Source organism: Lithobates pipiens, unplaced genomic scaffold, assembly GCF_037356315.1.
Source record: "Lithobates pipiens isolate NorthernLeopardFrog02 unplaced genomic scaffold, aLitPip1_a1.2 Scaffold_16, whole genome shotgun sequence".
NCBI lineage: Eukaryota > Metazoa > Chordata > Amphibia > Anura > Ranidae > Lithobates > Lithobates pipiens.
This window is the reverse complement of record NW_027507748.1, coordinates 591,552,161-591,568,738: the sequence shown is the minus strand read 5'-3', so window position 1 is coordinate 591,568,738 and position 16,578 is coordinate 591,552,161. Positions and strand designations below refer to the sequence as shown.

At 39.6% G+C, this 16,578-nt stretch overlaps 1 protein-coding gene across 1 annotated transcript; it reads right to left on the bottom strand.

Moving 5' to 3' along the window:
- Positions 1-693: 693 nt before the first annotated feature.
- LOC143984468 (keratin, type II cytoskeletal cochleal-like) lies at positions 694-16,358 on the bottom strand. Its single transcript, XM_077484629.1, has 9 exons — positions 15,883-16,358; positions 12,167-12,375; positions 10,403-10,463; positions 8,972-9,067; positions 8,714-8,878; positions 7,097-7,222; positions 6,509-6,729; positions 1,718-1,746; positions 694-1,225 (listed from the first exon to the last, which is right to left on the bottom strand). Exons 1-9 carry the CDS (start codon positions 16,306-16,308, stop codon positions 1,062-1,064), a joined length of 1,497 nt encoding a protein of 498 aa, XP_077340755.1. The 5' UTR covers positions 16,309-16,358; the 3' UTR covers positions 694-1,061.
- Between the last annotated feature and the right edge of the window lie 220 nt (positions 16,359-16,578).

Sequence of the window (16,578 nt, the reverse complement as noted above, 5' to 3'; positions counted from 1 at the left end):
GTCAGCAGCTACAATTTTAATACATTTTTGAAGCTCCTGACTTTTAATTTTTAAACAGGAGCCTGGGGGAATCCTTCAAATATTGTTTATGTCCTGGGGAACCCCTGATAACAATAATTATACCTGCAGGCTATTGCACAATACTATGGTCAAAAATTTGCAAAAAAAGATTAAACAATGTAACCTACCTATCATATTTGACAAGGGAAGATCATTTTTCTATACCCTTTGTTCTATACATCAACATTATTTTAAGTAAAAATCTTAAAATGAAATTAATAATAGTAATAGAAAAAAAACTACAGACAGTAACAAATGTAGTGTTCCCTAACATTAGTAGTTGGTGAAAAAAGTGCATCCTTTCATTGATGGTCAATGTAAAATGGTCCTTTTTTACAATGGTGGTCAGTATAAGTGGGGAATCAATTCCCAATTGCTGAAAGCTTTTTGAACCCCTAGCAACTTAGCATGAATCCTAGGATGCCACAGAACCCTGGTAGAGAAAGGTTGTTCTAGAGCATATGGTTAGTCCAATTCTGGTCTGGCTGGTAGGTTAATCTCCATCTATCAGGGCATGTAGTAAAGTGTCAGTGGAACATTATACAGTAGACTTTATTGGGACAATTACTATTGGCAATGGTAAAATATGCTTAGCAGACATGCATAATATGTATTTTCTGTATAAATGAGGGTAATATAAAGAGGGATTGAGCTGAGCTTGTCCCTTCATCCATTTTTATACTCCCAGTGCTCAAAATTTGAATTGAAATTACATTTCCCACAGAACATTTACAGTAGTTGATGATTTACAACTAGTGTCAGTCTTTATAATTACAGCAGATGTCAGAACATAGATTACTGTTTATTGAAGCATTTTACAGCATACAATGTCACAAATATATACAGCAAACATTATATTTAGACTATACTAATAAGCAAGCCAGCACCCCAATTCATATAAAGACATAATATGAAAAGGAGATTTCTACATTTCTATGTAGGCTTGTATGCCATGCATCGATTGAGCAGCTTCATCATATCTCTGTATATAGGTCTTCACTTTAGCAGTGATGTCCATGGCTGGAGTGATGCTTGCTTATGGGGACATGGCTTCTGGAGCTGAACCTTCCCTTATGATGATGGTGGTGTTGGTGGTGGTGGCCACTAGCTTCATGGGACTTTCCTGTAGAATGGTGTTTTCCTCCAGTGCTGGAGTGCAGGACAGCTGTAACAAATGGATACATTATGTCAATATGGTAATCTTTGCCATTCCAGGCAATATGTAAATACATGTTCAGGCAAAGTAGTTCAGAAGACAACGCGCAATTATGAATCCAGCAAGTCTAGTCAAATTTTCTTCAAGGCTAAGTATACTTTAATTAAAGATTCACTGACCCTCCCTAGTCTTCATATCTCTACATTTTAGAAAATAAAGATAGGTGTAGTTAGTTTCAGATGGATTGTGTTTGCCTGAAATTAGAAACTGCACATCATGATCTGTGCACAATATTATTAATACCAAAAACATTAACACATAATTTAGAGTATAGTATCTATGGTAAGAATAATTAATAGAAATTATAGATTATTCATTAGAAAATAAACTATATTCAAAATATTTTCACACTAAATGTGGGAGGCATAGAATTCACATTGATACCGTATGTGAATTTACGCATAGGTTTTTATTATATATGGAACAAATAGTTTTACTTACAAATGTTTACATGTCCCTCTGCACCTATCCTGAAAAAGAGAAAAATGAACAGAACTTTAGCATGAATTTTATTTTCTTACACAAGATTTTTTCTTACACCTATGAACATTAACTGATAAATAACAAATGAAGACTATCAGGCAGAAACACAGATAACACGTGCTTGTGCTGCACGTTTGAAAATTACTTGCTAAGCTATTGCTAGACTTGCCAGGTTTGTTGCACAATTGCAGCAAGTTGCAGGACTCCAGATCAACTTTCTTTGCAAACATTCTGCAAGTCTGCTGCAAGTTCTGGTTCAATTATGTTGTGCAAAAGTCATCCCACCACAGTGGTCACTGTGGCTGAATTTTCATGCTGTAGACTTGCAGAGCTCTTGCTGTAGACTCACCACTAGGGATGAGCCGAACACCCCCAGGTTCGGTTCGCACCAGAACTTGCGAACGACCCCCGCGTTCGTTACAAACGTTCGAACCCCATTGAAGTCCATGGGACTCGAACGTTCGAAATGGAAAGTGCTAATTTTAACGGCTAATATGCAAGATAGTGTCCTAAAAAGGGTTTGGGGACCTGCCTCCTGCCTCAGGGGACATGGGTCACTGCAAAAAAAAGTTTTAAAAACTGCCGTTTTGGCGGGAGCACTGATTTTAATGACGATTAAAGTGAAAAAAAAGGTGAAATATTCCTTTAAATATGGTGCCTGGGGGGTGTCTGTAGTATGCCTGTGAAGTGCCACGTGTTTCCCGTGTTTAGAACAGTCCCTGCACAAAATGACATTAAACGGAAATAACACCATTTAAAACTGCTTGCGGTTTTAATGTTATATCTGGTTCCTGCAATATGGTTGAAAATCATTGAGAAAAATGGCATGGGTAGCCCTCCCTGCCCATTACCAGCCTATTTGGGTCTTGTACGCATATTAAGGGGAACCCCGTACCCATATTAAAAAAAGGAAATGCGTGTGGCCCCCAGGCCCTATATACTCAGAACAGCAGTATACAGGCGGTGCAAACAAGACAGGGACTGTGTAGGTTTGTTGTGTTAAGTTGAATCTGTTTGTAATTTTCAACCGATACATTTTTAAAGTGTAGCTCCAGTCAAAAAAACAATTTTTAAGCTTTTTGGAAAACATAGGGAAGGGTTATCACCCCTGTATAATTTGTTTTGTCGTCCATCTTTTTTCATCTCACTTGCTGCTGTCTCCTTGCGTTTGCAAGTAGGAGATGTTTGTAAGTTGGATGTTTGAAAGTAGGGGCCTGCCCTATATTATAGCAGTATGTACTGGGTACAGAACACACTACTGACTGCAAGCTCTATTATTAACCACTTGACCACTGGGCACTTAAACACCCTTAATAACCAGACCAATTTTCAGCTTTCGGTGCCCTCACATTTTGAATGACAATTACTCAGTCATGCAACACTGGACCTATAGGAAATGTTTGTCCTTTTTTTCACACAAATAGAGCTTTCTTTTGGTGGTATTTAATCACCTCTCAGTTTTTTATTTTTTGTGCTATAAAAGAAAAAAGATCGAAAATTCAGCGAAAAAATGAATTTTTCTTCGTTTCTGTTATAAAATTTAGCAGATTAGTAATTTCTTCTTCATAAATTTTGGCCAAAATTCATACTACTACATATCTTTAGTAAAAATAAGTACAAATTGGTGGATATTATTTGGTCTTTGTGAAAGTTATAGAGTCCACAAGCTATGGTGCCAATATCTGAAAATTGATCACACCTGAAGTACTGACCGCCTATTTCCTTTTTTTTTTTTTTCCACAAAATTGTCATATTATCAGGTTATTTCACACACACAGCATATGCATACCACAAATTACACCCCAAAACACATTCTGCTATTACTCCCGAGTACGGCGATACCACATGTGTGAGACTTTTACGCAGCGTGGCCACATACAGAGGCCCAACATGCAGGGAGCGCCATCAGGCGTTCTGGAGCACCCAGGCCAATTCTGACATTTCTCTCCTACATGTAAAAATCATCATTTATTTGCTAGAAAATTACAGAGAACACCAAAACATTATATATATTTTTTTTTTAGCAAAGACCCTGGAGAATACAATGGTGGTCGTTGCAAATTTTTATCTCACACGGTATTTGCACAGCAATTTTTCAAACGGGTTTTTTTGGGGGAAAAAACAGTTTTGTGCTTAAAAAACAAACAAAAAAAACAGTAAAGTTAGCCCAATGTTTGCATAAAGTGAAAGATAAAGTGATGCTGAGTAAATAGATATCAAACATGTCACTCTTCAAAATTGCACATGCCCGTGGAATGGCGCCAAACGTCGCTACTTAAAAAATCCCCATAGGCGACACTTTAAATTTTTTTTTACTGGTTACATGTTTTGAGTTGCAGAGGAGGTCTAGGACTAGAATTATTGCTCTCGCTCTAACGTTCTCGGCGATACCTCACATGTGTGGTTTGAACACCGTTTTCATATGTGGGCGGGGCTTACGCATGCGTTCGCTTCTGCATGCGAGCACATGGGGACATGGGCGCTTTAAAAAAAAAAAATTTTTATTGTTCATTTTACTTTATTTATTTTAGTTTGACATTTTTTTCCCCAAAAATATATTTTTGATCACTTTTATTCCTATTACAAGGAATGTAAACATCCCTTGTAATAGGAATATGGGGTGACAGGTCCTCTTTACAGTGAAATCTGGGGGTCAATATGACCCCACATCTCACCTCTAGGCTGGTAAGCCTGAAATAAAAAATAAAAAAAAGATTCTGGCTTTGATCGTACTGGCGAGTTGGTAGAAGCACTGGAGGGCGGTGAGGGGTGGGGGGCATCTATGGCTGGGTATTTCAGGGTATCACCGAGTATGGCTGGGTATCTCCGAGTATGGCTGGGTATGGCAATTTATGGCAGGGTATTGCAGAGTATTGGCGGGGTACTACAGAGTAATAGCAGGGTACTGCAGAGTATTGGGGGGTACTCCAGAGTAATGGCAGGGTACTGCAGAGTAATGGGGGTTACTGCAGAGTAATGGGGGGTACTGCAGAGTAATGGCAGGGTACTGCAGAGTAATGGCAGGGTACTGCACTGCAGAGTAATGGCAGGGTACTGCACTGCAGAGTAATGGCGGGGTACTGCAGAGTATTGGGGGGTACTGCAGAGTAATGGGGGGTACTGCAGAGTAATGGCAGGGTACTGCAGAGTAATGGGGGGTACTGCAGAGTAATGGCAGGGTACTGCAGAGTAATGGCAGGGTACTGCACTGCAGAGTAATGGCGGGGTACTGCAGAGTAATGGCGGGGTACTGCAGAGTAATGGCGGGGTACTGCAGAGTAATGGCAGGGTACTGCAGAGTATGCACTGGTATTGCAGAGTATTGGCAGGGAATTGAGGGGTTAAATTCGGTGAGCAGCGATGTGGGCACTGCAGATGCAGCCCACATCGCTGCTGACACCGATCTCTTTCCCCTCCGCTGTACTGATCGGTACAGAGAGGGGAGGGAGGAACCGGCGTCATAACATGACGCCGGTTTGTTTACAAGTGATCACTCCGTCATTTGACGGAGCGATCACGTGGTAAACGGCCGCGACGAGCGGCCGTTTACCGTGATCCGTGATGCGCCGGGTCCTGTGGACCCGGCGGTCACGGATGCTCTCGAGTGCGCGCCCCAGGGGGCGCGCGAGAGCAGAATTCTGGGAGGCCGTTAATTAACGGCCTCTCAGAGTTAAACAACCGCCCTGAAGCCGTTAATCGGCAATGGGCAGTTGTTAAGTGGTTAAAGCTAGATCACTAGCTATATAGGTGAGGTGAATATAGTGGTGTATACTGCGGTCAGGGCACAGACAACAACCACTACACAGCAGCAAGATAGGAAATCAGCCAAAAACGATCGGTGTGTACTGTGTTGAAGGTACACAGAACACCCACTGCTTCAGATGCTAACACACTACACGAGGCCGCCTCAAAGGCGGCCTTATATACTGTGGGGCGTGCACTACACAGCCTGAGCTATGATTGGCCACAGGCAGGATGCCTGTGGCCAATCATGGCTCTCCTCGCTGCTGGCGCTACGATTGGCCAAGCATGCGGGGTCACAGTGCATGCTTGGCCAATCATGAGCCAGCAATGCACTGCGCCACCGCAGTGCATTGTGATTCGCGCGCGCCACTCGAATTTTGACGCGAACGGCCCAAACGTTCGGAATTCGCCGAACGGCCGAACAGCCAATGTTCGAGTCGAACACGAAGCTCATCCCTACTCACCACTGCAACTTCGCTCTTGCTAGAGACTTCCCAAGCAAATTTGATACAAATTGGAAAAGTGTCAACTAGAACGTGTGCTTCTTGTGCTGCAAGTAAACAACTTGCCAGTGAAAATGTGCGGCAAGTTAAGAGACTTATTTGCTATCTAGGAACTAGAGAACTAAAATGTATTTCTTACAGAAAACGCAGATTCCTCAGTTCTGACCCTTACATACAGTACCTGTCCATTTGAATATTGCTGCCCAATTGTGAAAGATTAGCAAAAATATTTATGTCTGTAGAAATCTACAACTTTTACAGATCCCCCAATCTAATAATACTCTTGATGTCCATACTGAAATTTACACTCTGGCTCTGCCACCCAGCACAGTCACCCTGGTGACTTGACTTTTCTCTAATTCAGCTAATTAACACAGCTAGGCCACCTCCCTACCCCAAGCCTGGCAATGGATATTAAAAGAGCAGCAGAAGACTGATGAAGTCATTTTTTTGTTTTAATTTCCAGTTAGCACCTTCCTTGCCTGACATGTGAAATATATACCTGTGCTCTTCTCCTTCCAGCATTTTCTTATAAGTGGCAATCTCAATATCCAGAGCCAGTTTAATATTCATCAGTTCCTGGTATTCTCTTAGTTGGCGAGCCATGTCCTGTTTGGCATTCTGTAGGGCAGCCTCCAATTCTGACAATTTTTGCTTGGCATCCCTGACAGCAGCTTCACCACTTTCCTCAGCTTCCCTGATGGCAGCTTCAAGTGCAGCACGCTAGAAATGATCAAATAAAATGCATTCTCTTTTTATTCTGGTAAATTGAGTATCACCTGCTTTGTTTTATTTAAGTTCAATAACCTTGACAAAACATACATGAGCAAAAAGGATCTAAAAAAAACAAGTGCTGAAAATGTTTTATTTATATCAACAAGAAAACAATAAATTACATACTATTAAGAAATTTTTCTATATCTAATATAAAAATTTAAAAATGGGACGCAAAAGAAATTTCCAGTCAGTTTAAATCTGGAAAAATATAACATTAAACAAGCGCAATGAAACTGTTAAAAACCATAAATCAGAGGTGCTAACAATATTGCAAAGTTGGCCATAAAATTATAAAAAGACTCTGGATTTATACCTGGGATTTGGCACATTCAATTTCACCTTTAAGCTTCTGAATTGTTCGATTGAGATCCGCAATCTCATTTTTGCTGTTCTGCAGATCGTTTCCATTTCTTCCAGCTGCCATTCGCAGGTCTTCAAACTGTAGATAATAAAAAAAAAGTAGATGAATATTTGTGGAAACCAAATGTTTTAATTCCATTTGTTATTCCATGCACCATTTCATTTGAAGGCTCATGTCTCATAGGAAACTACATATTGTTAATATATTAAGATATTATAGAAGATATTGCCAGAAAAAAAAAATAACACAGATGTTTAAATTATATCTAACCCCCCCTCTCAAAAAGCAAGAATATATTTCAGATTACCAGTATTTTGATGTTGTTGCTGTATTAATTCTCCTTTTTCATGCTAAAACACATTTCCAGCAAGTAACAAAAATAAGTGTGCTGATCTTGCCAGAAAAGCAGTGTCTTGGTTACTTCTAGTGAGTTCAACTGAGCACACAAACAATGCTTTCTTCCTTCTGTAAACTACTAATCCCATCCACTAACATGTAATAGAGATGGAGAGGAAGACATATTTTTTTTTTTTTTTAAATATAATTTTTATTGAAGAATAACAGATACATCAGGTAGTATCAGATAAAGTCATAAAATTTTTTACATTGTAACATTTGTCATCAATATACAGTGTAAAACATGAATGAGATTAACACCGTTAATGTGAGCTAACATTTACCATTATGAACAATGAATATTAACAGTGTCAACTCCAGCTGGTCACCTCATCTTGGGTCCCTATCTAGCCCCTTCTGGCGCCCAATTAGGCTCACACTGCCCCAGAAGAGGGTAGACATGGGTAGGGGATATACAGCTATCGTGTATCAACTAATAGTGCTAATGCAATAATGTCTAGTTTCCTAACCAGTTATCAGATTCTACATTTTAGGAGTATTGTTGTAGAAGAGATATGCGTAAAAGGTCAAGAGGGTAGGGTAGGGGAAGATGGGGGAGGGGAAACAGGGTTATGTTTCAACGACCGTACCAGTCTTTAGAGGAAGACATATTTGAAGTTATAGTAAAAACCATGGCTTCCTTCATAGATATAGCAGAGTGGGGGGAAAGAATTGTGCTTTTGCAGTATTGCCAAGTGAAAAAAAAAGGAAAAAAGATAAAATGAAAACAAATGCAGGTACCACATCTAAGGAGCTGTAAAATGCAGTATAATACATTTTTTGAGAGGGAAGAGATGCTCTTAAATGCATGTTACTGTAACTGTGGATGGAACTATACATAGCATATTATGTAATTTTTAATGAAAAGGATTGGCTGAAATCAAAATATAAAATTATGATCTATTATACAGATGGCCTCAAGTTAGCCGAGTGGCAACACACTAATGTTTTTTTTTTTTAACACTGGGTACCTGTACTGACAGCGCAAGTCTCATTAAATGAATATATTGTTTTAAAATAAACTATGGCAGAATATCGGCTGTGGTGAACATATCCAATTTTCCTCTCAATCAGTTATTCAAACTATTCAGCTATTCATAGCTGCTTACGGTATATGAATTCCAATGCATGATGATACCTGTTGCCTTGTAGCTCCAATTATAACACACTTACCCTGGATTGGTACATGGCTTCAGCCTCTGCTCTGCTTCTGTTAGCAATCTCTTCATATTGAGCTCTGACATCGGCGATGATACCATTGATGTCTAGGTCTCGGCTGTTGTCCATGGACACAAGAACTGAAGTGTCGGAAATCTGAGCTTGGAGTTGATTGATTTCCTGAAATTTCAGAAAATATGTACAGCGACTACAGTATAGCAGTATAAATTACATTTAGAAATGTACTTATGACCCAAAAAGAGCATTATTTACCGCATCATACAGGGTCCTAAGGAAGCTGATCTCATCGCTCAGGGAGTCGGTCTTGGCCTGAAGTTCAGCTTTGTTCATGAAAGCAGCATTAACATCCTAAAGTTAGAAATACAGAGTTATTCATGTTATTAGTGTTGCTTTAACCACTTGGGACCCGCGCTATAGCCGAATGACGGCTACAGCGCGTATCTCCTTTTCCTGCACGCCCCCTGAGGAGCGCGCGCGGCGCGCTCTGTGATCGGCGAGTCTATGAGACTCGCCTGTTCACCGATCAGAGCAAGGGGTCAATCCCGACCCCTTATCACGTGATCAGCTGTCAGCCAATGACAGCTGATCATGTGATATAACGGAGCCGGTAATTGGCTATTATTCCTCCTCGCGCTAACAGCACGAGGAGAAAAAAAAAAAAAAAGCCGATCACCGGCGGCCGTGATCGGGACATCAGTCCCGATCACGGCCAGCCCTGCCAGTGCCCACCTGCCCCCTGCCAGTGCCCACCTGCCCCCTCATCAATAAAGATGATAAAAAATAAGTGCCCCCGTCAGTGCCACCCAGCAGTGCCCATAGTGCCACCCAGCAGTGTCCATAGTGCTACCCAGCAGTGCCCACAGTGCCACCCAGCAGTGCCACCCAGCAGTGCCCACAGTGCCACCCAGCAGTGCCCACAATCTGCCTCAACAAAGGTGATGCACCCCAGTGCCACATATCCGTGCCCATCAGTGTCATCTACCAGTGCCCATCAGTGCCCAGCAGTGCCGCCCATCAGTGCCCAGCAGTGCCACCTATCAGAGCCACCTATCAGTGCCACCTATCAGTGCCCATCAGTCCCATCTATCAGTGGTACCTATCATTGCCCCTTAGTGCCACCCATCCGTGCCATCTTATCTGTGCCCATCTTTGCCCATCAATGCCGCCTTATCTGTGCCCATCGGCTGCCGCCTTATCTGTGCCTATTAGTGCCGCCTTAACTATGCCTATCAGTGCCCACCAGTGCAGCCTATCAGTGCCCACCAATGCAGCCTATCAGTGCCCACCAATGCAGCCTATCAGTGCCCACCAGTGCAGCCTATCAGTGCCGCCTCATCAGCGCACTTCAATGAAGGAAAAAAATGACCTGTTTGCAAAATTTTATAACAAACTATTAAACATGATTTATTTTATTTTATTTTTTTGCATCTTTTTTTGTTTGTTTAGCAAAAAATAAAACTCCCAGCTGTAATTAAATACCACCAAAAGAAAGCTCTATTTGTGGGAAAAAAATGATAAAAAATTTCATTTGAGTACAGTGTTGTATTCCCGCGCAATTGTCATTCAAAGTGCATCAGCGCTGAAAGCTGAAAATTGGTCTGGGACTGAGGGGGGTTTAAGTGCCCAGTAAGCAAGTGGTTAACAGATAATACAGAAAGATGTGACTAATTTTAAAATGTTTACCCTCTTCAGAGAAACAAATTCATTCTCGGCATCTGTTCTTCTGTTCACTTCATCTTCATATCTGTAAAAAGACATTTTTTTTTTCATATGTCCTATACATTCTAAACAATCTCTAAATTACTAACTGTTTCTAAACCACTTGAGTCCTCAGTACCAATTTAAAATGGTGTGAGTAGAGTGACTATTTGTCCCAGTACTGTTTTGAAATGTCTCTGGGAATCAGTAGCTCCTGTGTGTCCCAGCAGGGGTTTTGGCTGAAATTAAAGGCTGTCAATGACAGCCAGCATTCAGTCCTGAGCCCTGGAGCTGAAATGATCATCTCCTGGGCCTCCAATGATTCTACAGTCAATTCTTTAGGAGCGCACTGCAGAAACGAATACAAACACTATAGGGTTGATTTACTAAAGGCAAAAAGACTGTGCACTTTGCAAAGTGCAGTTGCACTCTGCAAGAGCATTTGCTCTAGAGCTTAGTAAAAGAGCAGAAGCTCTATTGACCTCAATCATCCAATCATGTGCAAGCAAAAAAATGTTTTTCCTTGCACATGATTGAGCACTCTTTGCAAAGTGAAGCCTTACCTCATTTACTAAGCTCTGGGGCAACTGCACATTGCAAAGCGCACAGTCTATTTGCATGTAGTAAATCAACCCCTATGCTTCTGTTTATTATTTACATCTGAAGTGTAATGTCGTCACACGTCATATCAATGCACATGCTCCTAGTAGGTAGGCTCAGCCAGAGCTGTTGCAGACAGCACTAGATCTGGTCTCTGCTTAATAGATCCAGGCCTCCCTCATGAAGAAAAAAAATGTAAATTAAAACTGAACAAAAAATAATGCTACCCTCCAAAATCCTTACAATGATGGTTGGATGATTGGGATGATGTTTGCACGAATTGCTAATGTAAGTGAATACAATGTCATCTTAATTTTTAATATGGTGGCAAATATGAAAAGTCACCATTGTAATCATTTGTGCCCACGTCAATAAGATATAATTTTACTATAATATTGTGCAAATTATTTCTGCAAACCAATCCCCCCCACATGCATTGTAGCATCAAAAAGGAATAAAGCTTTGCTAAATTGTATATGTTCACTTTGAGTTTTAATCAATTAATCTGCACACTTGAATTAACACATGTTGGTTATAGGTAAATATCTGGGACAGTCAAATTCTGCAAATGCTTTCTTGGGAAAATTATAGGAAAATGCACTTTTCTCATATATATATATATATATATATATATATATATATATATATATATATATATATATATAATATATCCTGTATATCCTAAAAAAATTAGATACAGTATCAAAGCAAATGTATACCCTTATATTCTTTAGCTGAAGACAATCTTTGCCTTTATTTAGATCTGCAGTTGCCATGGTGCTATACACCTATAACACCCACCGTTTGAGTGAAAGTTCTGTTGAGAGCTGACATAAGCACACTGGCAACTGTGACAGTTACCACCAGAGGCATGCCTTAAATGTTGCATATACTGTATGTGTTTGATTTAAGGATTTTTGATTAAGGATTTAATAACATAAAGAACATTTCTAACAAGCTTTATTTTGAGAAGCAGTTTAATCGTGAGCTTAGTTTTGCTTGAACTTGATGCTAGGATTTAAGGAATAATACTAGAATTTCCATATTGCCAGTCTGAGCCTGGCACCAAAACATGGAGAAGGTAAAGCTTTACCATTATATGCAGGGTACTCCATACATTTATGCATTAATGTGTAATAGTATTGTTACCTTCTCCTTAGTTCTTCTACAGTGCCCTCCATGCTGTTCCTCTCTGCAGCCAGGCGAGCTCTCTCACATTCTAGATTCTCCAGCTGTCTCCTCAGGTTGCCAATAAAAGCCTCAAACAGAGGTTCAATCTGATATCTGGCTGTCTTCTGCTCTTGTAGAAAAGACCATTTGGTCTCCAGCATCTTGTTCTGCTGTTCCAAAAATCTTACCTGTGTTGAGAGTATAAATAATTTCTTATGGATATAGAAATGGAGTAACATACACTAATATACAAAATTGGAGAGGTGGAAATGTGGGGGCAGTTGCTGACCAATACACATGACCACCTAACCATTTTACGACCGGTGCATGACTATGTACATCCATTTTTTGAAGAGGGATATCTTGTAATGGCAGCAGCTGTTGCCACAACTGAGATATCCATCTCTTCAGGCGCCGGTCGTGTGTACGATAATGGTGGTCTCCGCGGCAGGTCCACCACAAGATCACCATTATTAGCGGCGGGAGAGTTGCTAGCCCCCCTCCCACTGCTCACTGGAGCCATTGGTAGCAGCAGAGGCGATCGGGTCCTGTCTGTGCCTGGGTATAGAGAAGAGTGAGGCTAAGATGGCCCCCACTCATGTCTATACCATAGGAGAGCGGAAGCAGCGTGAAAACATCACTTCTGCCCATACCTCTTAAAGGCACATTTTTTCAATGTCATTTTTTCAATGACTTTTTTTTTATTGCATTTAAGTCCAAATATGAGCTATGATGACTTTTTGACCCCAGATCTCATATTTAACTGGACCTGTGATGCTTTTTTCTGTTACAAGGGATGTTTACATTCCTTGTAATAGAAATAAAAGTGATCCATTTAAAAAAAAACAGTTTAAAGCACCCCGTCCCGACGAGCTCGAGCGCAGAAGCGAACGCATATGTGAGTAGCGCCCGCATATGAAAACGGTAGTCAAACCACACATATGAGGTATCGCCGTGATCGGTAGAGCGAGAGCAATAATTCTACTCCTAGACCTCCTCTGTAATGCAAAACATGCAACCTGTAGAATTTGTAATATGTCGCTTATGGAGATTTTTGAATCTAAACGCCTGACGCCATTCCACGAGTGGGTGCAATTTTGAAGCGTGACATGTTGGGTAACAATTTACTCGGCATAACATTATCATTCACAATATTTAAAAAATTGTCCTAATTTTACTGTTATCTTATTTTTTTATTCAAAAAAGTGAATTGTTTCCAAAAAAAGTGTGATTGTAAGACCGATGCGCAAATACGGTGTGAAAAAAAGTATTGCAATGACCGCCATTTTATTCTCGAGGGTCTTAGAATAAAAACAATATATAATGTTTGGGGGTTCTAAGTAATTTTCTAAAAAAAAAACTTTTAATCATGTAAACACCAAAAAAAAACTTTTAATCATGTAAACACCAAGTCTGAAAAAGAGGCCTGGTCTTTAAGTAGTTAATGGACTATCATGGTACTGATACAATAACAAATTAATTGTGATAAAAGACACATTTTAATACATATAAAAAACATACAAAGGTATTAAAAAATACACCACAAATAACTAGCTACTAACGGGTTCCCCCATAGAGTCTCTGTTGGAGTGGAGTATGAGTTGTTTCCTCTACCGGTAACGCGGCATAAACCGCTTCTTCAGGAGGAATGGTCTATGGGGCAGATAATGCATTTAGACAAAGCATAATTACAAAGCAAAATAGATTTTAACAACATATTACATTAAATGTTAAGGTAAGAAGACCCGTTCACATATGTAATTTGTGGTGTATTTTTTAATACCTTTGTATGTTTTTTATATGTATTAAAATTTGTCATTTATCACAATTCATTTATCATTGTATCAGTACCAAGATAGTCCATTAACCCCCCTGACGGTATTCCCGAGTCTGACTCGGGGTGGATTTTTCATACCAAAAGCGGTATCCCCGAGTCAGACTCGGGACAGCGTCGCTGGATCCAGGAGGAGGTTTACTTACCTTCTCCTTCGGATCCAGCGTTGTCTCCCCGCTGTACGAGCGAGCCGTGTCTCGCTCGATCTATCACACTGCCGATCTCCGTGCCCTGCGAGCGTTGCGACGCACGGGCACGGAGATCGGCGCCAAATTCAAAAAGTGAAACAGACAGTATACATACAGTATAATGTAATCTTACAGATTACATTGCTGTATGTAAATATTTCACATCCCCTTTGTCCCTAGTGGTCTGCCCAGTGTCCTGCATGCAGTTTTATATAATAAAAACTGTTCTTTATGCCTGGAAACTGGAGATTGTCCATAGCAACCAAAACTGTCACTGTACATCAAAAATGATTTTAGACCAGCTAGAAAACAGCGATAATAAATTAGAATCACTCGCAGAATTGAGCGATAGCGATTTGTGGGGAGATCCGTCATCAAATACTGAAAAGTAATGACAGTGACAATTCTGCAACTGAGCAAATTTCAGTGTTTTTGATTTGATTACATTATTGAATAATTTTTATTATTGTTATATTATTATTTGGTACAATTATTTATAATTATTTATTATATTATAATTTATGATTTAATTTTTCAAACTTTATCATACCCGGGATGTCTGCTAGACTCTGGTTTGGACAGATTTAAGAGAGTTATTCCTAAGAATTGCAGGACTACAATATAAAACGCCAAATTTTCATGCAAAATAATGGTACCGCTTTTAGCACCTAAAATCCGAAATAATCGTACCGCCAGGGAGGTTAATCACTTCAGGGGGCCATGTGTATTGGTCAGCGTCAGCAACTGCCCCCACATTTCTGCCTCTCCAATTTTTTATATATCAACTTGGATGATGGTACTTTCATACTACATATTATTTATTAATATATGAGGCTATACTCAAAAAATTGTCATACAATGATATACATAATTTTACATGAATTTTTACATCATTTTTACATAATTTTACAATCTAAGCCAGATTGGATTGGCAAAAGCAATTTATTAGAATATTTTCCATGTTCTTTGACTGGGACAGTATAATTTAGTACAGAGTACGCACATCTATTTTTCCATTAATAAAACAGTTCACTGGAATAAACTGCATATCACTTATGTGGAAATGGGTTCATTTAGGAGGCTGAATAACTTGTGTTTTCATACTTTAATTCAAAGTCAATGAGGGTGATTTACTAAAGGAGTTAAAAATCTTCACCAAAAAATGTGTGTGGATATTTACTTAATTTATTCAATAACGTGAAAAGCAAATTCCTGACATGATATACAATCTTGTGCAGGTGCTTTTCACATGTTTGGATAATTGAGGTGAATATTAACACAACTTGTTGAATTACAATTCGCTAACCCTTTCGTAAATCAGCCCTATTGAATTCATATTCACTATATTAAGGGCTGTATATTTCATATATTTTAATAGACATCCTGTGTATGGCATTTTAAGTAAAGTATATACTGGAAAATAATGTTAAGTAATTTGCAGAAGCCTTTAGATCATTGTGGGACCAGTCATACATGGTAACATCAAACTGCACTGGTTATTCATGCTAAATAAATTGAACATGTAGGGACACAACTTTAGGACTTTAATCAAACAGAACATAACACATACACCTTGATGTGCCTTTTTGTTAACCCTATAAATATTGTGGGCCACTTAATCATATATACATACACCTTTTCCTTTCATTATAAATGAACTTGACAATTCTCACCTTGTCAATAAAGGAGGCAAACTGATTATTCAGACCCTTAATTTGGTTCTTTTCTTCTGTTCTAACTCTTTGGATGTTTGAGTTAATTTCCAGATTGAGAGGAGCCAGAAGACCCTGGTTTACAGTAACTGCTGTGATCCCTCCAGAACCAGACATTCCTTTAAATCCATGACCATGTCCAACAATACCAAATCCAGATCCATGTCCATGTCCACTTTTCCCTAAATGGAAACTTCCCACTGAAATCTTAGGTCTTTTTGACCCAACAGGATGGTCACTCTTGCTGCTGAAACAATGCTGGGTCTGGTGAACATTTTTAGAAGAGTGTGATAAGAAGCTGTGTGAGCCGGAATGTTTGGGTAAAGAAACAGAACCAGAACTGAAGTGTTTGTGTCCAGATGAGGCCAGGATGGAGCGGTGAGACATGATGAATCTCCTCTTAGAGTTGGTACACAGAGAATTCAAGGTACTGTCTACTCTCCAGAGCAATGTTCAATGCACTGACACTTGCTCGGCTCCTTTTATACCAAACTGGGTGTAGTTAGTAATATTCACATTGTTATGGCTTCCTATAATTTTAGCTTGATGATAATAGTCCATCCGTTTGTCACAAAAAATAAAACAGTAACCCATCTATATTTTCAAAGCTGTGAAACTTTCATTAGTGGCTAATAATATAATAAAACAATGTTATAT

Bases quoted from the DNA above. Each gene is read 5' to 3' on its own strand.
- LOC143984468 (XM_077484629.1), bottom strand. From the start codon at position 16,308: ATGTCTCACCGCTCCATCCTGGCCTCATCTGGACACAAACACTTCAGT. The intron at 9,068-10,402 runs GTAAACATTTTA...TTCTAACTTTAG, and splicing joins AATTTGTTTCTCTGAAGAGG to GATGTTAATGCTGCTTTCAT. The intron at 6,730-7,096 runs GTATAAATCCAG...GATCATTTCTAG, and splicing joins TTGAATGTGCCAAATCCCAG to CGTGCTGCACTTGAAGCTGC.